The 27,889-nt window shown below is 36.1% G+C and overlaps 1 protein-coding gene across 1 annotated transcript in view; it reads left to right on the plus strand.

Annotated features, from left to right (window-relative positions):
• The window catches only part of FH (fumarate hydratase), a 31,649-nt gene extending 12,238 nt beyond the window's left edge, over window positions 1-19,411 (plus strand). Inside the window, exons 4-10 of the mRNA XM_043963837.1 lie at window positions 4,442-4,618; window positions 6,400-6,582; window positions 9,080-9,245; window positions 10,532-10,735; window positions 11,938-12,065; window positions 14,381-14,534; window positions 19,243-19,411. Of these exons, the coding sequence (XP_043819772.1) occupies window positions 4,442-4,618; window positions 6,400-6,582; window positions 9,080-9,245; window positions 10,532-10,735; window positions 11,938-12,065; window positions 14,381-14,534; window positions 19,243-19,385 (1,155 nt within the window). The 3' untranslated portion in view covers window positions 19,386-19,411. The remainder of the gene's footprint in view (window positions 1-4,441; window positions 4,619-6,399; window positions 6,583-9,079; window positions 9,246-10,531; window positions 10,736-11,937; window positions 12,066-14,380; window positions 14,535-19,242) is intronic.
• Window positions 19,412-27,889: the final 8,478 nt, after the last annotated feature.

A 27,889-nucleotide genomic window follows, 5' to 3' on the forward strand; every position in this document is an offset into this window, starting at 1 on the left:
CAAGAGGTAGAAGAAAAAATGGGGAGAGAAATGAAAGCAACACAAAAAAACTATGAAAAAAGAATCAGCAGCTTAGAAAAGGAAGCTGAAGAAAACAAAGCCTTAAAAAATTCATGTGGCCAAATGGAAAAAAAGCTGCATAATCTCACTGAAGAAAACAATACCTTAAAAAATTCACTTAGCCAAACGGAAAAAAAGGTACATAATCTCACTGAAGAAAACAATACCTTAAAAAATTCACTTAGCCAAATGGAAAAAAAGGTGCATAATCTCACTGAAGAAAACAATGCCTTAAAAATTAAAGTGGGACAGTTGGAAGAAAAGGAATCCATGAGACACCAAGAATCGGTCAAGCAGAATAAAAAAAATGAAAAAATAGAAGAAAATGTGAAATACCTCATTGGAAAGACAACTGATCTGGAAAACAGATCGAGGAGAGACAATTTGAGAATCATTGGACTGCCTGAAAGCCATGACCAGAAAAAGAATCTAGATACCATATTCCAGGAAATTATTAAGGAGAACTGCCCTGATATCATAGAATCAGAGGATAAAATCATCATTGAAAGAATCCATCGATCACCTAAGCTCAGGAAATGCAGTAGTAAATGACACTAGTAATGTAGTGTTTGATAAACCCAAAGACTCCAGCTTCTGGATAGAACTCAGTATTTTGACAAAAACTGCTGGGAAAACTGGAAGATAGTATGCAGAAATTAGGCTTAGACCAACATCTTACACCTTATACTAAAATAAGGTCAAAATGGATACATGATTTAGACATAAGAGGTGATACCATAGGTAAATTAGAGAAGAAAGGAATAGTGTACCTATCAGATCTTTGAAAGGAGAACAGTTTTTTGACCAAACATGAGATAGAGTATATTATAAAATGCAAAGTGGATGATTTTGATTATATTAAATTAAAAAATTTTTGTACAAACAGAAGCAATGCATCCAAAATTAGAAGGGAGGCAGAAAGCTGGGAAACAATTTTTGAGGCCAGTGCTTCTGATAAAGGCCTCATCTCTAAAATATATAGGGAATTAAATCAAATTTATAAGAATCCAAGTCATTCCCCAATTGAGAAATGGTCAAGGATATGAACAGGCAGTTTTCTGATGAAGAAACCAAAGCTATCTATTCCCATATGAAAAAATGCTCTAAATCTCTAATGATTAGAGAGATGCAAATTAAAACAACTCTGAGGTACCACCTGACACCTATCAGATTGGCTAAAATGACAAAAAAGGAAGATAATAAATGTTGGAGAGGCTGTGGGAAAATTGGAACACTAATGCATTGTTGGTGGAGCTGTGAGCTGATCCAACCATTCTGGAGAGCAATTTGGAATTATGCCAAAGGGCAATAAAGCTGTGCATACCCTTTGACCCAGCAATTCCACTTTTAGGTCTTTTGCCCAAAGAGATCATGGAAGGGGAAAGGAACCCACATGTACAAAAATATTTATAGCTGCTCTTTACGTGGTAGCAAGGAATTGGAAGTTGAGGGGGTGCCCATCAATTGGGGAATGGCTGGACAAGTTGTGGTATATGAAATACAATGGAATACTATTGTGCTGTAAGAAATGATGAGCAGGAAGAGTTCAGAGAAACCTGGAGGGTCTTACGTGAGCTGATGATGAGTGAGATGAGCAGAACCAGAAGAACATTGTACACAGTATCATCAACATTGAGTGTTGACCTACTGTGATGGACTATATTCTTCTCACCAATGCAATGGTACAGAAGAGTTCCAGGGAACTCATGATAGAAGAGGATCTCCAAATCCAGAAAAAAAAAGAAAGAAAGAACTGTGGAGTATAGATGCTGATTGAACCATATTATTTCTTTTGTTTTGGGTGCTGTTGTTTTTTTTTTCTATTTGAGGTTTTGCATCACTGCTCTGATTCTTTCTCTTGTAACAGGATTAATGCAGAAATAGATTAATGTTATTATGTGTATATATAGTGTGTGTATATATATATCTATATGTATATGTATAGATATATATAGATATAACCTATATCAGATTACCTGCTGTCTAGGGGAGGGGGAGGGAGGGAGGGAGGGAGGGAGAAAAATCTGAAAGTGTAAAGCATGTATAAACAAAAGTTGAGAACTATCTTTACATGTAACGGAAAAAATAAAATATCTCAAAAAAAAAAAAAAACACACGCAAATAGAGCATGAATACTACCAGGTTCTAACATAGGTAGCTGGCAAATGCAGGGCTTCTTTTAGGTGACTAATGAGATGAAGGTAATAAAGTTATTACCATTCAAGTTACTAGTCCACTATTATGCTGACCCTAATTGATCTATTTGTTGGGTTTCAACCTAGCCCTTAAAAGCAAATATACCTGTGCTGAAAAGATGAATCTTAGCCTTAACAGGTAGGGTATCTTTTTCTTAATTGATTAGATCTTATAGATGCAGAAATGGTAGTTTTTTGCATGAATTTACTTGTTTCAAAATTATCAACATTGAAATAGTTATACTATTCAGGAAGATTAGTTTTTATGTTTTAAATATTTGTAGAGTACAATGTTAATGTTTCCTTTGTGGCTCTGATTCACCTGTAAATTCTTGACTTTTTTTTTCAAAATTAATTTATTTTTAGCATTTTTTTTAGTTTTAAGTTCTAAATTCTCTCCCTGCCATCAGCCTCTCCTCCACCCATTGAGAAGGCAAGCAATATGAAATCTATTGTACATGCGAAGTCATGTAAAACATTTCTATATTAGCCATGTTGCCAAAAAAAAAAAGGCAAGAAAAATAAAGTGGAAAAAAAATGTTTCATTCTGTACTCATAGTCCATCAGTTCTCCTCTCTCTGGAGGCAAATAGCATTTTTCATCATGAGTTGTATTGATAAGAGTAACTAAGTCTTTCACTGTTGATCATTGTTATGTTTTTGTTACTTTCACTTACAAATTCTCAAAATTAAATAAGGAAGACCATTTAGTTTGAACTATAGATGAACAAGAATCTCTTCATTGGGTGGTTCTCACCCTTGACGAGAATGAAGATGACTTAAGAAATTTTTGAAAAACTGTGGACCCCTACATGATAGAAGTTAGAATGTATTGGTATCCATTCATTGAGAATATGTATAATGGTAAAAAATCACTATATCTAGTAATACTTTAAAAATGCACCTATATTTTTAAAATCACAATACAGATCACTTTCAAAAAGAGTAATAGGTGTAATAAGTGCCTAGCATTCACTTTATAAAAGGAATGTCTGCTTATTTTTATTTACTTATGGACTACAAGGACCTTTTGTAATAACCTCTCAGGGTCTGCTACCGATAAACTCAGAATCATTGCTCTCTGTGATTCTTGACAGGGGAAAGAAAGCCATTCCCTGCTGAGGAAGCCCATTCTGCTCCTGTTCAGCTCTGATTTTTTTTTTTTTTGTGGGGCAATGAGGGTTAAGTAATTTGCCCAGGGTCACACAGCTAGTAAGTGTCAAGTGTCTGAGGCCAAATTTGAACTCAGGTCCTCCTGAATCTAGGGCTGGTGCTTTATCCACTGCGCCACCTAGCTGCCCCCCTCAGCTCTGATTTTTAATAATCTTTTTTCTTACATTGAGTCAAAATATTCCCATTTGAAACTCCTATCTGTTGCTCTTATACCCTGTGTTCAAGCAGAGCAAGTCTGATACCCCATCCACTACAGCATTTGAGCACTCGAAGACAGTTATGACCCCTCTCAATCTCCTAATCACATCTCTAGGTCATGTAATCATAGGACTTAGATCTGGAAGGGATCTCAAAGGTCTCTCATTTTACAGAGGAGAAAACTGAGACTCAGAGATGTTGAGTGACTTGCTCAAGGGTCCACATAAAAGTAGCAGAACTGGAATTCGAATCCAGTTCCTCTGAATCTAAATCCATTCTCCTTTCTCCTGTGCTATCTCACCTCCATTCTTCACCTCTCTTCCTATTGCATGGTCTCCAGGAACCTCAGCATCCTGATCATCCTTCTTTGGAAACATGTTAATGGGTACCCACTGCTGAAAACAATGTTCCAGATATTGTCTGGCTCAGAAAGAATATAGCAGACTTACGAACTCCCTCCTTTTGGACACTGTGCTTCTCTTCATGCCGCCTAAGAACATGTTAGCTTTTTGGATTGGCATGTTTCACAGTTCACTTATTATAAACTTTCATAAAAGGAAAGTCTCAGGTTATTTTAGTTTATCAGCATTTATCATATATGTTGTATGGCATAGTCCACAAGGCAGTTGCTACACTGTGGAGGGGAAGAGGCAGAGAACATAGATGGCAGTTGAGAAAAAAGATAAGCTTACTTATAGTTAATAAGAAAAAGTATTCCAAATAGTAATTAACTGCTACAGAATGAATAATAGATAAAATATTTGACATTTAATTTTGTTTTTAAAATCAATCATTTTTAAAAAAAACTTTTTACAGGTAATAGATGGCAAATTGAATGACCATTTTCCTCTCGTGGTGTGGCAGACTGGGTCTGGAACACAAACAAATATGAATGTCAATGAAGTTATTAGCAATAGAGCAATTGAATTGTTAGGAGGAAAACTGGGGAGCAAGGATCCTGTGCATCCTAATGATCATGTCAATAAAAGCCAGGTTAGTATATGGTTTCAACTCTTTTCCTTTATTGTAAGACAAAAGGAACAGTACAAATTCCTTGGAAAAGCAAAAGCTAAGCCTTTTTAAAAACAAGGTAGATTCTATTGCTTATTTCTTTTAATGAGACTTGTCATTAGGTATCTTTTTAAAAAAAAAATGATATTGATTGTATTTTTCTGATTTTCTAGAAATCATCTTTAGGAAGGAATGATGCATTTTGTATACAAATTCAACATCTTGAAGATGTTCTCAGCACAATAAAAGTTTAGATTAGTTTTTTTAGTGGAAGGCAGCCAAAGTCAAAAAGTTGGCCTCAGGAAACTGTGAAGATCTGAATTCAGGTGATGCCTTTGACCCTTACTAACTGTGTTAATCTGAATCACTGAGTATCCTTTGCTGTTGCAAGAAAAGGGGCCAATCGCCATTGGAAGAGGGAATTCCCTTTGTTGGTGAAATCACAGAACCAGTCTCGGACCCTTTTCAGTTGTCCTTTAAGTAGTTAGTATTTTCAAACTCCTTATTTTATGGGACTTTACAAAGGAAACTGCTGTGTTTCTTTTGGACCAGGTATAAAATTTAGAAAAGAATGTGGGAGAGAAGGGGGAGGATCCTGTCCCTCTTCTCCCCTTTCCATTTCAGTATTTCTCTCTTCCTCTAGACTCATTTGGTTTGATAGCCTAGGAAACTGCTATTTTAGGTAAATTGAGTTCATTTTAGGGGAAGAACATATTTTCCAAAGCACTGGTATTTTTTAACATTTGTTTAGTATTGTCACTGACTATAAAATCGGTAAAATATTTAATGGGATTTAAAAATGGAATACCATTTAGAATAGAAAATGCTATAAAGTGGCCAAAAGGCAATCCTACACACACACACACACACACACACACACACACACACACGTACGTACTCCTACTTACCCCATACGTGCAAATTAAGCAGAGCAAGTTTGTTTGGATCAAAAGAGGCAGACCTGTTAAAGTTTAAATATATGTACACACATTTCCTTTTCTTGGCTTCTATTGGTAAAGTACCAGTATAAGAGGCTACAGTGTAGGTTGGGAAGATTCTCTAATATCACTTAGAAGAAACCACCACTTGAGTGAGGAACGTATTGAAGTTAGCAGATCCCTTGATGCATGGAGCTGGGCATATCAAGGGTATTAAATAGCAGATCCAGCTTTTCCTTTATCTCAGCTTTGCTTTGGGTGAGTGCAGATGTCTTTTTTTCCTTTAAAAATGACTTCCCCAATGTTGTGATTTTTAATATTCATTGGATACTTATAGGGTATTTAAAAGAAGCCTTTAAATTTAATATCATAGCTCTAATATTTTAAATTTAAGATTTGTATCTAGTACTTTTGAAATAGAATTAATACACAGAGGTATAAACTGTTCTTTGTTTCTTTGGTGTTGTCTATTAAATACTTCAGTGTGAACTTATCTCAGATATTTCCTTTTTAGACCTAATTCTAGAGCAGATAAATCTTAAAAAGTTGAATTAGATAGAGACCTACAAGAAACGAAAAGAATCATGTGAACCAAGAAGTCGATAGCTAGGGAATGGTACAATGGAAAGGGCGACGCAGCAAATTATTCCTTATATGTTGATTTCCCACCATTGGTAGACAGTCAGTTAAATGTGAATAAATTTTGAGATGGGCCTACATTTGTATAGTGATACGTTGCATTTCCTCAAGTAACTCAATACCTGGGATTTTTGTTGTTGTTTTTTTCTCTACCTCTGATTTTGACTTTTTTTTTTTTTTAAACAGAGCTCAAATGACAGTTTTCCCACAGCAATGCATATCGCTGCTGCAACAGAAGTGCATGAAGTATTATTACCTGGACTACAGAAGCTTCATGATGCTTTAGATGCCAAGTCCAAAGAGTTTGCCCAAATAATTAAAATTGGCCGTACTCATACACAGGATGCTGTGCCACTTACTCTTGGGCAGGTAAGAAATCATCAACAACAACAACAAAAATTATTTGAATTAAGAGTGCAATTCCATTGCACTAAGTTATTTTTGTACCAGTTAGTTATCACTGTATTTAAGTTAACACTATTTCAGCAGCTGAGTTTACAGCAATTTAGACAATTCATTAGCAGCATTTGTAGTCAGTAAGAAGTTCTTAGATATTAATCGATTTGTTACCTGAAGCATTTCCATGATTTCTTCCTTCACTGAATAGGTGAAACACACATTTTATTTTGTTTAATCCAGCTAAATCTTAATTTGTGTACTATTCTGGCCACATGTGAAAGGAAAAGCACTTTCCAATTTGCTAGGTTGTTTTCATATATCTACAAATATTTACTGAATTACCTGCTGGTTGGGAGGGATATGGAAGTGGAAAGCATGAATTCTAGAGCTTAAAGATAATTTAGATGTTGGAATCATGGTTTGGATGGGCAAGCTACTTGATCTCTCTGCCCTCCATGTTTCCTCATCTGTAAAATGAAAAGACTTGACAAGATGATCTCTCTAACATGTCTTCCTGCTGTGTTCCATGATTCTATGATTCTGAATCACTGCTCTCAAAAAGCTTATAGTCTAATTTGGATACACACATATTTCACCATATAGTAGCATATGTCAGCTAAGCTACCTATTAAATGTTCAGAGGACAAAAAGAAAAGGGAGGGAAGGAGTAGATGTTAATTGTGAGTTTCTTAAAGTACTTCTTTCTCACCAGCCAGATGGTGCTAAGCAGTAGAGTTTGAGAGTCAGATCTCTCAGTTTTATTCCAGTACCTAATCATGGCATAGTGGTGGCAAACAGTAGTGACTTAATAGATGCATGTTGATTGACTGAAAATACCCTAAATTCTCAGAGGTTGAACCAGCAGAATGGAAGTTCTGGTAGGTCCTACTACGAGAAGGATTTTGAATATACGTGGGTTTGCTGTCTCAGGACTAACTTTGCTAACTGCATAGAGGCTCATTACCTGAAGGTTGGCCCCCAGGCGGTGAATTTTTAACTGCAAGAGTTTATAAAAATTATCTCCTAAGATATATAATGGTTGGAATCTACATTATTAAAGGATGTACCAAGCCAATGAAGTTTTAGATCCCTGAAGTTTTAAAATTGTCTTTAATTTAATTAAGTTGAGATCCAGGCTTTTGAGGAAGGTGCTTTTTTTTTTACCCTCATTGCCATGTGAATTTTGAACTTTATCCTGCAACCTTGTCATATTTTATATGTCAACTATAATACTAATTGAGCATTCATGTTTGTCTATGTTAGTTTGAAGATAGAGACATTTGAAAAGAATATGATGGGGGGCAGCTAGGTGGCGCAGTGGATAGAGCACCGGCCCTGGAATCAGGAGTACCTGAGTTCAAATCCGGCTTCAGACACTTAGCACTTACTAGCTGTATGACCTTGGGCAAGTCACTTAACCCCAAGTACCTCACTAAAAAAAAAAAAAAGAATATGATGGGGTAACTTTTAGTAGGTTGAGGAAAAGATTGCAAATTCAGACTAAGTATTTTTCCTTTAATATCAATTTGTGGGTTGGCCTAGTTATTAAGTCTCTCTTTCACTATAAAAGTGTGCCAAGACTCACCAGTTACTTTTTGTTAGTATTTATAGTAAATTGGCACAGGCTTTGTTGCCTTATCTCCCTTCTCACCTCTACTTCATAGAATTCTGAGTTTCTTTAAAGCTCAATTCAAAGCTATCTCTATTATAAAGCCTTTCCTGATTTCCCTACACTTCCTTTCACCCCAACTGCTAGTGCCACCCTCTGCCCCCAAATTACTTAATATGTATTATGTCTGTTTGTATGTGTTTATGTTTCCCCCCTGAGAAATTATAATCTCCTTGAGGTCAAAGATTTTAATTTATGTCCTGTGCCTAACAGGGTGCCTGATACATTGTGAGTGCTTACATGCTGCTTACTTATTGATTGATATGTTTAACCTAATAGATTTTAATTCAAAATTAAAATGTAATTTTGTAGCTATAAAGAAAAAAGATTATGATTTAGTGGCAAGAACATTGCATTTGCAATTAGTTGACCTCTGTTTTAAGTGCCTCAGTTTCCTAATAAGTAAAATGAAAGGGTCGAAATAGATGATTTCTAAAGTCTCTTTCTGCTCAAAATCATGTAAACGATGAGGTTATTTGTTTTGTTTTTAGTTTCCTAAGTCAAGTTTATTTTTGTTCTCCATACTTTGGACTGTGAGGGTTTTTTTATAGTTTTAGCAGGGAATTTGTTCCACACTATAAAAATTTTTGTACTTCCCTCTTTTCCTCATAAAAAAGGAAAAAAATTCTTTACTCACTGAAGTAACCAGAATAGCCTAAATAAGATTCGGCTAGGTAAATTCTGTACGGTTTGTTTAAAAGCCAAATCTCTCTATATATAATGCTATTAGGGTAGGCAACAAAATGGATTTGGGATTTATCTTACCTTGTTTTCATCTTGTTTTCTCTATCCTCAAAGGAATTTAGTGCTTATGTTCAACAAATGAAATATGGAATGGCAAGAGTCAAAGCAGCCATGCCAAGAGTCTATGAATTAGCTGCTGGAGGCACTGCAGTTGGTACAGGACTGAACACTAGAGTCGGCTTTGCAGAAAAGGTGGCTGCAAAAGTGGCCACCCTGACAGGTGAGGGAATGAATATTGGCTTCTGTTGTGCCGGTCTGGGTGGTCGTTGCATTTGTTTAGTATATCATTAGTACATCAGTGTTTACCATTTTTTTGGACTGCTTCCTAATTTCAAGTTCTAATAAATGTATTAAGGACAAATCTTAGCCACCTTGGAAGATTTTAATGAACATCTTCATTTTTAATCTTCTTTTTATGAGTACTTAGGAAATTTAACACTACTCGTGAAAACTACACTAACTCTATTATAATAGTTATTCAGTTATATTTTCTATAACAATGTTTTTGTCCAAGTTTCAAAGGAGGGCTGGATGATAGGGGAACTTGGAGTTCCATTTGTATTGTAAATGAGGTGTTCTAGATACTAGTTAGTAATTGCTTAGTTTCTTTGCTATTTTCCCATCTCATATCTTAAATATCCTTTAGTGTTATAACCTCCATTGTTAAAGAAAAGAAGGCATTGTGAATTAATTTATGATTTTAAACTATATGTGTTCTCAACATGATTAATGCAGAAATGTTTAATATGATTTTACATATATAACCTATATCAGATTGCTTTGTTTTGGGGAGGGAAGGGATGGAGGGAGGAACTAAAAACCTTATGAAGACAAATGTTGAAAACTATCTTTACGTGGAACTGGAAAATAATAAAATACTTTTATGATTTAAGAGAAATAAACTATATTTGTTCTGTTGTTGTTTGTTACTATACTGTTCTGTGACAGGCAACATTGAAATCAAAACCAGTCTCATAAATAAAAGGAATAAATAGTAGCCGTGTGGTATATTTTTAGGAGCGTAGAAAAATATGCTTTTCAGAAAATATTTTCCCTTGCTGTCCTTCCTATTTTGTCTTTTGATCAATAGCAGTCTCCAGAGAAACTTTTTAAAAATTCACGTAATATTTGGCGGGTTGGGGAAACGTAGGGCATGATAACTCATGAACCCATTATTACTCATAAGAGATTCATTTATTGGATGAGTAAAATAGATAGTAGAGTTCTGATGAAAGGATATTTAGTTCAGTTCAGTTTTGAGGGAGGAAAAGGTTAACTAACAAGATTGATTCCAAGGTGAACCCTGCCTATAATCAATATTGGTTGAAACATATCTATATACCACTTCTTTAGCTGTTTGAAATGAGATAATTCTCTAATATTTTTAAATGTTAGTTCTGGTCAGATTTTGACTTTTTGAAGAGAAATTACATCCTGATTTAGCTTGCCTATACTGATTAAAAAGATATTCCATCTTAAATCATTCTCTTTTTTTTTTTCCCTTAGGTTTGCCTTTTGTTACGGCTCCAAATAAATTTGAAGCATTGGCTGCTCACGATGCTCTAGTTGAACTCAGTGGAGCTATGAACACTGTTGCCTGTAGTCTAATGAAGATAGCAAATGATATTCGCTTTCTGGGTTCTGGTCCTCGCTCAGGCCTAGGAGAACTGCTCTTACCTGAGAATGAACCGGGGAGCAGTATCATGCCAGGTAACAAATTAGTGGCAAAATTTCAGTTCAGCTTTTTAATTTGTCTTTTTAGTGACCCAGATTATTATTAGAAGCAGAAACCATGTAATTCAAAAGGTGGTGAGACAAAAGATGCTTAAAGGTTCTATTATGATGTTGTCTGGGTATGACACTTTGAAGATAGGCTGTTCAAGGAATTTATTCATTTCCTTTGTCATGGAAAGACCTTCCAAAAGTGCTGTAAGTCTCCAATACATCATGATGAAATTTATAAGTTACTGTTGGAGATGTCTATACCACCTATAACTTTAATAATCTTCACAGGGTTGTGGCAGCCAGGAAACACTGGCTTGTATATGTCTAGGCTACTGTGTACCTTAGCCGTAAAGGAACACCGTAGCCTAATTTCTTGTGCCCCTTGTCCCGCTAGGAGGTACCGTTTGAAGCCAGTGGCCACTTTCATTGTGTTACTGGTTCTACGCTAAAATGAGGGTCTCGCCTTTGTTAAATATTTTAGAAGTTTTTAGAATTACATCTACATTTTTCATTTTAAATTATTTGACTTGAAAAAACAATCTGACAACATATCAAATATTTGTCTGATGAAAGGCATTATTATGCTATACATAGTCCCCTGCCCTCAAGGAAGGGGGTACAATCTAATGGGAAAGAAGGGAATATGATAAACAGTATGTTGTAATGGTAACTAGGTGATGCAGTGGATAGAGAGCCAGACATGGAATCTGGAAGACCTGAATTTAAATCTGGCTTCATACACTTACCAGCTGTGTGAGCCCGGGCAAGTCATTTAACTCTGTTTGCCTCCATTTCCTCATCTGTAAAAGAGCAAACCACTCCAAGATCTTTACCAAGAAAACCCCAAATGGGGTCAGGAAGAGTCAGACATCACTGAAATGACAACAACAACAACATGCTATAATGGGGGCAAAGTAGAACTAGTCAAGTTACTATAATAAACTTTAAGGAGGAAAGTTCAGGGTAACATCTGAGTTGGGCCATGAAGGAGGAAGGGGATTTCAACAGACTTTTGGGTCAAGGAACTTCTTTGAAACATAAAGGAGGAATATAACATGAGCAAAGGAATAATGAGCTAGGACACTGCAAGATTAAAATGGGAATAGCAAAGGAGATAACAAATAATATAATTATTGTTGTGTTAGAAATTACTTTCACTGGCAGCATTTTTCTTTTTCTTTTCAAAGGAAAGGTGAACCCTACCCAGTGTGAGGCTGTTACCATGGTTGCAGCACAAGTAATGGGAAATCATGTTGCTGTTACAGTTGGAGGCAGCAATGGACATTTTGAGTTGAATGTTTTCAAACCAATGATGGTAAGCTTTACATTTAATCTTTGATTTATCTTGACTTTGAAGGGCATTGATTTTGGTGTATACTTTTCATAGATTATTCCTGAAATGCCATATATATATATACACATACACTCAAGAAACAAATATGGCTTAGAAACTAAAGCAGTATTAATGTTAAACAATTAGTCTTATGTATTGATGTTGGTGTCTTGTACATAATTTGAGTGATCTGATAATATTTCGTTGTGTTGGAGCAATGCTTCAGAGCACCTAGTTAGCATAATAATATTTAGTATAACTTAAAAATATTTTAAATGAGTCATTCACATTTAAGGTCTTTAAATATTTAGTGCTATATATGTATTAGGTATTCTATAAATAAAACTAATTTTTAAAAGTAGTTGATATAAAGATAATTGGCCATTTACATGGCATTTAAGGGTTGCAAATCAAAAAAGATAACATGATCTTCACAACGATCTGGTATGGTCGGTACTATGAATATTTTCCCCATTTTACAGGGAGGAAACTGAGGCTTAAAGGTACTAACAACTGTTTCCCTCTTCTGCTGTTAACTTGCTTTGTGATCCTGAACAAGACATTTCATTTCCTTACACTACCAGTTTTTCAATTTACAAAGTATAAGGATATTAATGTCAGCTATTACAAGATAATTATGGAGTGTATCAAATAATATCTTATGAACTTCACAGACATAAAATAACCTTTTAAGTTCACATTCTCATTTGCCAGATTACCTGGATTTTCTGGCATAAAGACTTGTATTTGTTTGACAGAAAGAAATTTAAATTGAACTACATTGGGAAGCATATGTTCATGGTCTCATTAGAGAAGGTAAAAATAAATTACTAAGGGTTTTCCATCAACTCTTGGTTATTCTTCTAGTCTCTGAAAGTGCCCATATTCAATTAAAACCACACCTTCTTATAAAGGTTGCTCAGGAAATATACACACGCATGCATATACCTGATCTGGACAAAAAAGAAAATCATTAAGCCTAAGATTACAAGCGCAAATAGGGATCTGATAACAAAATATCAAGTCTTCCTTGACTCCTCAGGACTATAATTGATGTGCTTTGCCCATTCACTTTTTTTTGTTTTTTGTTTTTTTTGGTGAGGCAATGGGGGTTAAGTGACTTGCCCAGGGTCACACAGCTAGTAAGTGTCAAGTGTCTGAGGCCGGATTTCAACTCAGGTACTCCTGAATCCAGGGCCGGTGCTTTATCCACTGCGCCACCTAGCTGCCCATGCCCATTCACTTTTAATCTGTAAAACATTCTAAGATATTTTGTGAAATTCAGTATTTTAAGGATCTATGATTTCATCCATGTGGGTTTTTCTTCTACCATTACAGATTTCAACCCTTCCATGTGTAGTAGACAGTTTTCTTGGATTTCTGTGGTCAAAACTATTTGTCACCTTGGGGCTTAGACAACAGATGTAAATCTGTAACAGGACCTGTAGTAAGACCAAAGTTTAGGAGCACTTGCCAGAGTTTATGTTTCACTGACATAACATTTGAAAACCCAGGTGTGCTTTGACACCAGGAAGTGGAATTTTAATAGGATTGGAGATTCTTAAAGATACCTTTGTGTAAACAGAGTAGCAGTTCTGTTTTCTGTATCTGTCTTGGGCCAATTATAGTATGTGTTTGGCCTGATTTTTTCCAAAAGATTCTATCAGGGTTTATATTATAACACTCCTAACCCCTGAAAAATAATCCAAATTAAGTCTTTTACTTTGATTCCTTTTTCCTGTGTTGTTTTCTTTTTATTTTGTTTGCCTGCAGTTATGAGGAAACAGTAGCCTTTCTGAGTTAGGATTCATTTGTTTCTGGTCCTTTACAACTTAAAACTGTTTAGGTATCTTTTCAGTATGTATGTTCCACTTTAAAGAAAAAGAATAGTTCTTTAGTTGTCTGAAGGCTTTATACTGGGTCTCTCTCACCAAGGCTACTTCTTCTCAGAGTATATTTTATTAGTCATTTCTGAATCAGAAAGCAAAAATTATGAGGATTTAAAAGCAGGATTTAAAAATTCCTATCAGGATTTTATGAAGTTGGGGCTGGGGGGCAGATACAGAAACAGAATCCGTTTTGCTATAATGAATTTGTGATCCCAATTCAGATTGCAACCCATCCCTATCTGCCCATCCAGTGTGACCAGTATTCACATCCTCCTATAAGTTTGTCATGGGTCCACTCAGTATGGAGTTATCTAGGGTGTTTATGTATGTGTATATATACATATATGTATGGATAAAGTACTATATGAGCATATAACTTGGGCACTTAATTTTTCCTTTCTTTCGTAGATTAAAAATGTCTTAAATTCAGCAAGGCTTCTGGGGGATGTATCAGTTTCCTTTGCTGATAACTGTGTGGTTGGAATTCAGGCTAACATGGAAAGGATCAACAAACTAATGAGTGAATCTTTGATGTTGGTGACAGCTCTTAATCCTCATATAGGTAAGTATTGGGGAAAGAAATGTGTGATTATAACACTTAGACCATGGTTTTAAAAACAAAGAAAACAAAACAGCAGATGACTTTTGAGCATTATATACTTCAGTAAACACTCAAAACTTGTGTTTAAATAGTGAATGCTAAGAAACTGTATATAGCGTTTTAAAAATTCCTTATTTATTGTTTGAAATTCTGTTGTCTTAAGATTTATTTATTTATGAAACAGCTTACTGAACTTGGTTAAAAACTCTTTATGATTATATTATCATAGTGGAATTCATATGGCAAACATTTATGGAAGGATGATTCAGAATAATGCCCAGTTGGAAATGTCACTAGGTGGCACTTGTTCTCCATTGATTAACAACTAGATGGTTGGCAATGTATATTGTTTGATAGTCCTGCCCTGCTGTATTATTTTGCTTTTTTCAAAATGTTCTGGGTTTTGTCTAAACTCATTTCCTTAAGAAATTGAATTGTAAAATACTTTCTCCTTTCCTTATCTGGAATAAAATATATAAAATATAGTACATGGACAAGCCATATAATTTGCACCAGATACTTATGTTTTTACTTTTGTTGATCAAGAAAGAATGTTTTACCTGGGCTGCCTCCTGATTGGATTCCCAGTCTCAAGTCTTTTCCTTCATCACTCTATCTTCCATAGGTCTTATCAGAGCAATCTTCTAATGTCTAACCATGGCATCCCCTTGCTGAACATGTTTCAGTGGCTCTCCATTGCCTGTAAGGGTAGGGGCAGGACCTGTGATTTCATTGCTTTAGAAGAACTCCCAGATAAGGAAATTACCTCTGCCAGTTCAAGTCAGCACTTTTTCTGCAGCTTAGTTTTTGTTGAGGGGCTTTAAAGTAATAGTCATTGTGTGTTGACTTGATATATGTTGACAGGACTTGAATCCAGGTCTTTCAGGCTTCAGAGCCGGCTCTCTATGCATTCTACTATGTTGCCTGTAGGATAAAATACAAATTCCTTAGCCTGGGCCTTAATACCCTTCCCTGTATGACTCCCACTTGTCTTTCCAAGCTTTTTTCATACCACTATGCCCATTCATGACCTCAAATTGTAATGAATGGCAAAAGTATTAAGTACCCACTGTGTGCTAAACACTATACAAAGAGCTAGGGGCACAAATACAAAAGTGAGACAGTCCTGGCGCTCAAGTAGCTTATCTTCTAGTTGGCAGAGACAATAAATATATATAGGCATAATGACCATGGGGATTTTTGTCTGGGAAGTCACAAGGATAATGAGTGGAGCCAGAGGACAATGAAACTGGCCTGCTTATTGCTCCCCAGTGTTGATATTTCATCTCCTACCTCTTCTCAGTTTTATAGGCATTGTCTATAACTAGAATCCTTTTCTACTTTAAAGGCTGATATCATGGGCTACTTCTTCCATGAAGCTTTTCCCTTCTTTTGATCCTTCTGCTATGCTTTCTTGTTTACCTTGTGTATTATATATGTCACAAACTGTGAAGCTGGTGCCTGTTTTTGCTGTTCTGCATACTCCCGTGTCCCTTACTCCTTTGTAATAACAATGGCTGGTATATAAATGACCCCTTGAACATTTGTAAATCTCTTTATATCTATTGTATTATCTTATCTGAGCTTTACAACAATCTTGTGAGGCGAATATAATAATATTAATTTTACAGATGAAGAACCTGGGGGGGGGGCGGGTTAAGAAACACTTTCATGGTTACTCAGTCAGCTAATAAATAGTTGAAATCAACTGGGAATCAAGGTCTTTCCTGCTCCAAATTGCACACTGTATGTTGCCTTAAGAAATTGTACAAAAAGATACATGCTGTATTAAGAGATGTATAATGGTAGCATAGAGTATTCAATATACAATATTACCCTTCTATTTCCACTGTATAGCCTATGCTTATATTTGGAAAGACATGAGTAAATGAAATAATCATGTCAAAAAAACATTTATTAAGTGTTTATTACTGTATGCTGGGCACTGCACTAAGAACTAGAAATACACATTCAAGCAGAAAGAAAAGCATCTTCTGCCTTGTAGGAGTTAACATTCTAATAAGGGAAAATAATACTTTTCATGGAAACTTAAAAGAGGGGAGTAAGGTGGGGGGCATAGTAGAGAAAGTTCAGAGTCAGAAGTGATGTCCAGAGAAGAATGAAAACATGGGTGGCCTGGGCATTTTACTTAAAATGGTAATTCTAGAAGGAATCAACTGTAGCCATGAAAATGAAAGTGTTCTGCTTTCCTTTTTTTTATGGTATAAGCTTTAATATATGTATCCATGTGTCCATGTCATTTATCCATTTTGAATTTATTGTAGAGTATCTGGTATGATAATATTAACCTATTTTTTGCCATAACTTTTTCGATTTTCAGAGCAATTCTTGTCAAGTTTTCTTTCCTAGTTAAGTTTTGAAGCTTATCAAACATTCAATTATTGAATTTAATTATTTGTAATTCTCCATTGTCTAATCTGTTCTACTAGTATCAAGTGTTTTTAATAATTACTGCTTTAAATATAGTTAGTATCAGAAGTGTTGTTCCCATCTCTTTCATTGCTACTTCCCCCCCATTGTTTTCTTTGAATATTCCAGAAATTTTGCCCTTCCAAATAATTTTGTTTTGTGCAAAATATCCCTTTGGTATTTTTATTGCTTTAGAACTAACTGTAAACAGTCTAGCCAATTAAATATCCCTCTAGTTCAGCAGTTCTTTATTTCCAGAAAACTAAATTTCTCTTTAGTCATTTTAGTTATCCTTTATTTTTTTAAGGAACATTTTGTAATTTTGTAGAGATGTGTATTGAAGGTTCTTTGGTAGACTGACTTCCTATATTTTATTGATTTTGTAATTACTTTGAATGTGATTTTCCTTATTATTACTTTCTGGGTTTTGTTATTGTTTTATAAGTAGTACCTTTAATTTTTGTGGGTTTATTTTATAGTCACCAACTTTACTAAAGCTATTAATTGCCTTAGCTTCTTTTCTGATTTCCTAGGATATTCTGAATAAACTATTAAGTCTTAAACAGATAGGGATGGTTTTGTCTCCTCTTTGCCTATTTGTGAGTGTAAATTTCTTTGTTTTGTCATATTTCTATTATTAGTATTTCTAGGACTGTCAGGAGTTGGTGGTGGAGTTATCCTTGCTTTACTTCTGTATTTCCTGGGAAGGCTTCTAGTGTTTCCTTATTGCGTATAGTGCTAGATTTTGGGTTTAGATATTTTTTTTATCTTATTAAAAATACTATGCCTAAATTTTAGGGGTTTTAACAATTAAATAAATGTTATAATTTATTAAAGGCTTTTCTACATCTATTCATATAATCATGTGATTTGGTATTATTTTATTTTAAATTAATGATTAACTATACTAATTGTATTTTCTAATGAATTATCCTTTCATCCCTAGTATAAATCTAAGTTGGTCGTAGTGAAGTTGTTGTTGTTTTGGGTTTTGTTTTTATTATAAGGTGCTCTGATACTTTTTTTAAAAAAATTAGCATTTATCTCCCTTGCACTGCTTCCCCCAATTAAACATTTTTTTAAATGAAGAATAAAACCCTCATAACAAATGTACAGCAAAACAATTTCCACATTGCCCATGCCCAAAAATGTGTGTGTGTATGTGTGTGTGTGTGTGTGTGTGTGTGTGTGTGTGTGTGTGTGTCTGTATATATATATATAAATTCTTCGTCTTAAATCCATCAATTCTCTGACAGGAGATGGGTGGCATGCTTCATGTTCAGTGAAGTGCTCTGCACTTATGATTTATCATTACATCAGTCCTATCCTTTCAAAGTTGTTTTTCTCTGGGGGCAGCTAGGTGGCACAGTGGATAAAGCACCAGCCTTGGATTCAGGAAGACCTGAGTTCAAATCTGGCCTCAGACACTTGACACTTACTAGGTGTGTGACCCTGGGCAAGTCACTTAACCCTCATTGCCCTGGGGGAAAACAGAAAAACAAAGTTATTTTTCTCTACAATGTTGTCATTGTATAAATTTTACTTCTATTTTTGCCCACTTTACTCTGCATCAGTTCATAATTTTCTTCCTGCTTTCTTCTGAAATTGTACATTTTGTCATTCTTGGGGCATACAGATATTCTAATATACTCACATTCCAAATTCTGCCTTTCCCTAATACATAGGCACTCCCTTAGTTTCCAGGTTGAGGCTATGAAAAGAACTCCTACAAACATTTTTACATATTTAAGCCCTTTTCCTCTTTCTTTGATTTCTTTGTAGGTATAGTCTTAGTAGTGGTATAGCTGGGTTAAATGGTGTCCACAGTTTAACAGCTTTTGGGATATAGTTCCAAATTGTTTTCTAGAATGGCCAGACCAATTCACCACTCCACCCAGTAGCACACTAGAATAGAATGCCAGTTTTCCTGCATCCCCTCTAACATTTTTTGTTTTATTTTTTCCACTGATGAGTGCTGCTATATATTTTTTGCCAGGATTATCTTTGAAAATTTCTAATTGATATTAATTAGATTAGTCTACTGTTGTTTCTTTTCTTTATCCTTCCTCTGATAAAGGTATGAGGAAAAAAACCAACCAACCAAACAAAAAAAGTTATTGTGTTTATTTTTTAGATTTACTTTGCTGCATTCTTAAATATAAATTTTTATGATGCCTTGTAGCTGCATTTTTTGGGTATATAAACAGCTATTTATTTCCTCTTTTATTTTTTCCTTCAGGATATGACAAGGCTGCAAAGATTGCCAAGACAGCACACAAAAATGGATCAACATTGAAAGAAACAGCCATTGAACTTGGATATCTCACAGCAGAACAGTTTGATGAGTGGGTGAGACCCAAGGACATGTTGGGTCCTAAGTAATATATTTAAATAAGCATTTGTAAAAATAATAATAATAAAATAATAATAATAATAATTAAACTGTGTTGAATTTTAAAAGAAATCTAGCAGCCTCTTTTCCTTGTGACCATTATTTGTCTATATCTAGTTAGAATTGCATGTATCTGTGACTTTAAAAAATACATGCAGCCCTTTAAAAAGTTGTAAATCACCTCCCCCCCAAACAAACAAACAAACTGGATCCCTGGTCACTTCTTCCAGTACTACATGCACCCCTTTCATTCTCTTCCTACACACTGGGCTATAAGATTGAGTAAACATATTACTTGTTTCTCTTTACCACTTTCAGATTCTCCCTCCAATACCATCACTCAACATTTCTCTCTCCCTCTCTCTCTCTCTCTCTCTCTCTCTCTCTCTCTCTCTCTCTCTCTCTCTCTCTCCCCCTCTGCCTTGCAATATCCTGGTAGTGATTATTTACCAATAGAGGTTGTTTTTTCTTCCATAAGATTTATTAAGAGAATTCTTGTAATATGTTGAATTAATGAAATGTGACTGAAGGCTTAAGGATATCAATAGCTTCTTGTATTTTGTATTGAAGATTGCTTTTTTTGTGGATCAGATCTCAGTTCGAAGTGGCCAAATTTCACTACTTTCAAAAGGAGTTTAGTACACCATTGTTTACATACAGTCTTTTCTTCTGCCTAACTGCTACCTTGGAGACTTCAGACTTCCTGCCATGATAGCTGCATGAATGGAGATAGGCAGCCTAGTTCCCACAGAGCTACTCAGCACAAACCTGAAATTCACAGCATGCCAAATGCTTATCAAGAAATCCAGTGAAAAATCAAATGACTTCTGACACAGAAATGCACAAAAAACAGCCAGAAGCCCATGGGCAGCAGGAAAGAGAGAACTTCAGGGGGAATGTAGACCTGAATCCAGAGAGGTGGTAGAATAGCTGCTATATGTTGATCTATTCAACTAGAAACCTAAAATAACATTTAAAAAAAAAAAGAATTTTGCGCCAGAGCAGCAAAGATGAATAACTATAGATGATTTCACAAGATAACAAAACCCCTTGTACAAAGTTTAAAACACCTTAAGTTTATCCTCCATGGTGAATACAGGAAAATATACAGGGTTTTGACTGGAGGCCTAGCTATCGGGCTTTTAGTTGTAATGACTGGATGTTGTTGTTCACCCTTTATTCTTGAAGACGACCAATGACATCACAATGTTGGAATCATGGTACGGTGTGTTCAGCTGTGGCTGATCAAACCAATATGAGTTTGTAAGCCACTACCACAAATTGAGCACAAATAGTGGTTGATCAGAACATTTAGAATGGAAATCACTCTGGATTTGCTCAGCTCATGTTTCCTTTGTGCCTCTATGATTTTGCTTTGCTTATGGAGTACAGAGCTTTCTTTGCCGTGGGCACACCATGGTGGACGATCCTGTACCAGCATTTCCCATGCCTCATAGTCAATACATAGTCAATACAAAGTTAATCAGAAATTGTTTGAGAATGCCCTTATATTGCTTCTTCCTGAGAGAACCTAGGTGGCGCAGTGGATAAAGTACCAGTCCTGGATTCAAGAGGACCTGAAGTTCAAATCCAGCCTCAGACACTTGACAGTTACTACCTGTGTGACCCTGGGCAAATCATTTAACCCTTTATGCCCCCCCCCCCCCCAAAAGACATTGCTTAAGAATGTCTTTATGCTGCTGCTTCTTACCACTAGATGAGCACTCACTTTGTGTGAGTCTCTATAAAATGGTCTTGGGTAAGTGTGTGCATTTGGCATTTGAACTACACGATCAGCCCATTGGAGTCTGTTTTGAATGCTTGGCAATTTTGCTCTAGAGAAGACCTTGGTGTCTGTTTTCCTATCTTCCCAAGTAATCTTCAGGATCTTCCTGAAACAGTTCAAGTAGAAGTGGCTCAGTTTTCTGGCATGGCACTATTAAATTGTCCAGGTTTCACAGGTGTACAACAGTGTACTCAGCATGACAGCCCTGTAGACCTTCAATTCAGTATGCAGCCTGATACGTTTCCTCTCCCACACTTTCTCTCTGAGCCTTCCAAATGCCGAGCTGGCTCTCGCAACATATGCATCAACCTCATTATCTGTGCCTTGAAGAGTGAATGTACTGTGAAAGTAAGTGAACTTATCCACAGCATTCAAAATTTCTCCATTTACTGTGACCAGTGGTTCCACATATGATTTTTGCTTGTTTGTTTTGGTGAGGCAATTGGGGTTAAGTGACTTGCCCAGGGTCACACAGCTAGTATGTGTTAAGTGTCTGAGGTCAGATTTGAACTCAGGTCCTCCTGAATCCAGGGCCAGTGCTCTATCCACTGCGTCACCTAGCTGCCCCTCCACATATGATTTTTCCATGGTTACAGAACTATTAGGTATTAGAAGTAGAATTCGAACTCACTTCTCTCCTGCTACCAAATCCAGTTCCTTCCCTATGGTTTCCTTTAGAAACAAGTTTGGGAATGTGCTTCCTACCCAGCATCAGAACATTTATGGAAAGTAATTGTACAAATTGAGGGTGTGAACCCCATAAGAAACAATGTATTTTGACAAGAAAAATTGGTTGGCAAATGCTGAGGTTATTATGAGTAATCATGATGATTTGTTAAATTATTCTAATTTGTTCTGTGCTCTGCTATAGTACTTTTGATCTAAGGATTTCATCAGTCAGTAGAGTTATTCATTTGTGTGTATTTTTAGAAAGGGATTCTCAGTATTGAAATATTTCAAATACCACTGATGTTAATCTTTGGAATTCTTCCCCTCAATTTCTGAGTCACTAGATTAAGATTCTGTCCTAAGAATATTATAATGACATCAGACTTAGTCATAAAACAATTTCTATAGGGCTTAGGGAAAGGAGAGAAAAAATCAGTTGAATCCTAATTTACAAATCACCAATTGAATTTTAAAAATAAATCATTTCAAATCATCTGCAGATGCTTCCAATGACTTATACCCATCCCCTCTTCCAAGTCAATTAGGACTCAGCATTATACATTTTCTGCGTAGAGGTTATTTTATAATTAATAGCTATTCATCAGCTAAGGTGTTTTTTTGTACTCACTTAAAATATAATTAATGGACTAGCACAAGGAAAATTAAGTAATGATATATGGCATAAACACCTAATTTATTACATTATTATAGAAGTATAAGGGAGGCAGCTTTGCTTCCTACCTCAGTCAATGTGATCCCTGAATATCTAAAATTCATCACAGGATATAAAATAGGCATTAAAGAATTTTCCTATAAGACTGAACAATGCCATGAATAAGTCTGTAATTAATTGTCAAGGGGCTAGGTGGCTCATTCTTTAAAATGTAGCTTAGCACATTGTGGCTTCTTGAAGAATACACTGGAGTCAACTTATGACACTTCTTGTGATTGATGCTGTGATGTATCATGTTATAGGAAAAATACTTAAGAAGGCTAAATCTTTATTCTCATTACTATTAGCAACAATAATAACATAAGCTAGAATTCCTATGGTGCTTTAAAGTTTGCAAAGCAAACTTGTTAACTCATTTAGTCCTCACAATAACCCTGGTAAGGTAAATGCTACTGTTTTACAAATGAGAAAACTCAGGTAGGTAGAGAGTGAGTTATTTGTCATGAGTAACAATGCTAATTAAGTGTCATAATCAGTAGTGCCTGACTCTTCATGACCCCATGTGGAGTTTTTTGGGCAGACACTGGAGTGGTTAACCATTTCCTTCTCCAGCTCATTTTACAGATGAGGAAACTAAGGCAAACAGGGTTAAGTGTTTTGCCCAAGGTCACACAGCCAGTGTGTCTGAGTCCATATTTGAACACATATCTTCCTGACTCGTAGTCTAGATTCCTACTCCTTGTGCCCCCTAGCTGCCTCTTTAAGAAATTCATTGTCTTTCTTAGACCTCCATATACTGGAAATTCTCTAACTTGTACCACCTTGTGAAAACTCTATGCCTCCCTTGACCTTGGTTCTGAATTACTCCTAAACATCTTAAGAATTAAATTGATAAAAGTGCTGACAGGAAGCTTTGAGGGTCTTTGAGAGATTGTCTTAACACCTCCCCCGGTTCAGAATCCCTAATTATACTTATTACTGTAATTTCCATACTGTGAGTTGTTGTCCAAGAGCAAAGGTGTGTTTGGGGAACAGGTAGTCATCCGTTTGGCTGGAAGATTGATTTTTGTGATGGTGTGATGGTGATTAATGTGGAATGAATCCAGAAAGATAGTCTGGAGCCATTTTCCCCCCACTACCTACTCTGCTTTTAGATTTCTTTGGCCATTTCCATCAATGCCTTCTTTCCCCGGGAAACTCATCCCTGAGAAATGTCATAATGCTGCAAGGTGAATCTCCCTGGTCCTCACATTTCATCAGCATCCTCTGCTCCTTTGATTGGATTCTGACTAGAGAGCAGGGCCATGGGTTTTACAGCCTCCACTTGAAGAGGGAACTCAGCCCAGATCTTCTTCCCATTTCCCACTGCTTTTAGACTTCTTAGAACTTGCCATCCTGCCCCTTAGTTAGACACTACTCCCCATTCCCTTCACCTTTTCAGCTTCTTGTTGTATATGGTCTTCCTCCATTAGATGGTAAACTCCTGCAGGGACTGTTTTTGGTTTTATTTGTTTTTGTATCCTTGGCTTTCAGGACAGTGCCTGGCATATAGTTGGTGCTTAATAAATGTTTAGTGACTGACTTTGTAGCAAATCTAAAATGTCAGTCTGAGGGATTTTATTCCTGAGAAAATGGGGAAAGATTTTTGAGTTGGTCAGTAACTGGGTCAGACCTTGTTTGAAGTAGATTGTTTTATCTTTCAGTTGAGCAGCAGATATAGTTTGGGCCTGGAGTCAGAAAGACATGAGTTCAAATGACATCTCAATTCCTTACTAGCTATGAGACCCTGGGCAAGTCACATAACCTCCATTTGCTTCAGTTTCCTTAACTGCAAAATGGGGATAATAACAGCACCTGCCTCCCAGATTTATTGTGAAGATCAAATTAAATAATATTGGTAAAGGGCAGCTAGGTGGCACAGTGGATAAAGCACCAGCCCTGGATTCAGGAGTACCTGAGTTCAAATCTGACCTCAGACACTTGACACCTACTAGCTGTGTGACCCTGGGCAAGTCACTTAACCCCCATTGCCCCGCAAAAAAAACCAAACAATAATAATAATAATATTGGTAGTACTTAGCACAATGACTGGCACATAATGGGCACTATATAAATGCTTATCCCTTCCCCATTCTTTTTTTTTTCTATTAATTTTCACAACAGCTCACTGAAATGTTGAAATCTAAACAACTTCCTAGAGAAAAGAGACCACATTTTCAGATTGATTTATAATTTTTTTTTTCTGTAGGATTGTACAAATATCCACTTGTCTACCTGAGTTTTACTTAAAAAAAAAAGATGACAGATATAAAGGGAAGTGACAGGGGAAAGTACAAAAGTAAACTAGGAATATTTTGAATTATGAAAATATGTTTAAAATTTAAGAACTGGGGGCAGCTAAGTGGTGCAGTAGATAAAGCACCAGCCCTGGATTCTGGAGAACCTGAGTTCAAATCCAGCCTTAGATACTTGACACTTACTAGCTGTGTGACCTTGGGCTAGTCACTTAACTCTTATTGCCCCACAAAAAGAAATTAAGAACTGGGTACAAGAGTGAAAAAAAAATTCCATGTACACAGCAGAACATGAGAGGATTCAATATAAAACAATAATTTCCATTTCAAGAAAACCTATATAATAAATACTACACATTGTTTTCAAAGCTACCCAGGTTTTCTTTTGTTCTCTGCTATGCACTTTTTACTTTTTTTCCTTCCCCCTCCCAAAAAAGGGCTACAGTTAAATGAGCATATGAAAATACATAGATATCTATAAACATACACATATATACTCATACACATATATGTAAGACCATACCATGCATATTTCCACTTGTCATCTATTTCTCTAGAGGTGGATAGCATCTTCCTTCACAGGTCCAAGTCTTAACATGTTTTTCATTGTTGTTAATATACTAAAAATAAAACAAAAATATTGTATTATTTGATGGACAATTTCCATTTTAAGCCACACTTCTGTCCCTTTTTCTCCCCATTCAACTAAATCATATGATTCCCCTTAACAAAAACAATTTCTAAAATAGAAACATTTAATTTGTATAATATTGGTATACATTTTTAACATGTTGATCAGAATTTTTTTTTCTCTTTATTTAGAAAGAAAACTATTTAAGGTTTAGCTTTTTACTTTAGTGTAAGGTGGAAGATTTGCTTCTTCAATCCTCAATTGATGTTATAGGATGTAATTATCGATGTGTTTAGCTGAAGAAAAACCAAAAAAAAAATCCCTCTCAATTGGCCCCCACTCTCCTGTGGGTAGAGCCATTCTTTTCCAGATATTTCCTTTATCCATATACTGGGAGATACTTTCTTTTCTAGTAACTATACTCAGCTTGACGCCAGAGGGGAGTATCCTCTGAGCATATCTGGATGAAGGGAAGTCTTCACATGCTTGGGGTAGACATCCCCCTAATGGTCTTTTGGTTACCTTCAACCTGATTTAGTCCATCTGCCAAGACAGTTTTACCAAGTGTGGCTGCTGTGCATGCTATAGCCTCATAGAACTACAAACCTGTGAAGACTTCCCCAGCAGTATGGGCAGATGAGAACAATCTGTTCCAATGGCCATGAAGTTAAGTTGCCTGAAGCAAGTGCTGTGGAGCTCTTTGAGCTTGGTCAGACATCAAAGACCCTAAAGTCAACCACTTCATCCTGGGCCATCGCCAATCATTTTGACTTTTATCTTGCCATTGGACTTTAATGAACGAGGCTGAAAACTTTGCCCAACTCTGCCTCATTTAAATCCAATTCACTCTGGAGTCAAGACATCACCCCCGTGATGTCATCAATTCTCTTTTAAACAAAAGATGAATGACAACAACAACAACAAAGATAAAAATTTTTTTTCCTGAGGGTGCTACCTGCAAGGGAATTTTCTTCCCCAAACTCCCCAAACCTCCAACCAATAAAAATTGATTACTTATCACTCAAGTTTTGTCTAGGGTCATAGGACCATATTCATTAAGTATTTCCCCTGCATTTGGGAAATCATGGAACATAAATAAATCAATATGTTTCTCTTTCATTTTTTCCCAGAGCCCCCAGTCAAAAAGATCTTAGCACTTTCCAAGTCTATTTTCTTTGTCTCATTCTGGGACTCCATATAACCTGCTGTCCACCACCCACTACTTCCCATTCCATTCCCAATAATGAAACAAATGTAAATTAGAAACTGCCATGGTTAATCACAGTTTTATCTTATGCTAGCTTTTGATATTGAACAGAAATCTAAACAAAATTTAAAAGAGCAAGAAATCTTTGGATGTAACATAAACTCTCCTGAACAGAGGAAGTAGAGAGGAGGGACAGGAAAAAAATCACTGTCCGATATAATTTCTCCTGAATAGAAAAATCAGCCATGCCTGGTCAGGCTGCTCTCCCAGTCACAGTGGGCACAATGACTGCTCAAATGCCTCTATTCCCATTTCAGTCTCTGTTGAGCACAGAGAGTCTCTGCCTTGGGCATCTCTCAACTCTAATGAAGCCTTTCTTCCAGAGCAAGGGGAACACTCCCTCTTCCAAGCACAACCTCTCTTTAGTGAGTCAATGTATTAAAAATAAACTGAAGATTTCCATCCTGACCAGTATCCCTCACGTGTATACTTCTGTGGAAGAGGGAGTAAAAGGCGGGATTCCCTGGCATAACTTAGAAATGGCACAATAATATAAATTAAAGATTTCTTGATTTCAATATTTCACTTGTGGGCTTCCTCTGAATTACACTTAGAGATGAGAGGAAAAGGGCAGAGTCCCTACGACTCCCTCCATCTGCTCTCTCACTCCCATGGCTCCCCAACTCCTTCTACTGTTCGACTCTACATGCTTCTACACTATTAACAAGTCAGAGGTCCTAAAGATTTGAACAAAACCTTAGATAGCACTCCTTTATCTCCTTTTACAGGCTTTCCCTCAGGTCCTTGTTTTTTCTTTTTTTCGGGCTTTTTCCTCCAAAATAAGCTCATGAACCATGATCCAAACCAAAGCTTCTTAAACTGTGGGTCATTACCCAATTTGGGGTTACATAAATTGAAAGTAGGTATTGTGAAAAATTGGCAACAGTAAAAGGTTATATGTACCTGTATACCCCGGGATCACATAAAGAAATTTCTCAGGCAAAAAAAAGGATTTCAAGTGGAAAAAGTTTAAGAAGCTGTGATGTAAACCATTCTTCTAAATAACTCCCAGTATAAATGTAATGAATGCAACCACAATTAAAGTCATCACCAATTTCACAAACCAATGCATTGCATTTTGATACTGTTTTCACATTGTTAATTTCATGATTCTGACACGTGATTGGTTGAAAAAGTTCACTGGCCTAGGGGAACCTGTTAGCTTGCTATGGTT

This window comes from Dromiciops gliroides, chromosome 4 (assembly GCF_019393635.1).
Source record: "Dromiciops gliroides isolate mDroGli1 chromosome 4, mDroGli1.pri, whole genome shotgun sequence".
NCBI classification, from domain to species: domain Eukaryota; kingdom Metazoa; phylum Chordata; class Mammalia; order Microbiotheria; family Microbiotheriidae; genus Dromiciops; species Dromiciops gliroides.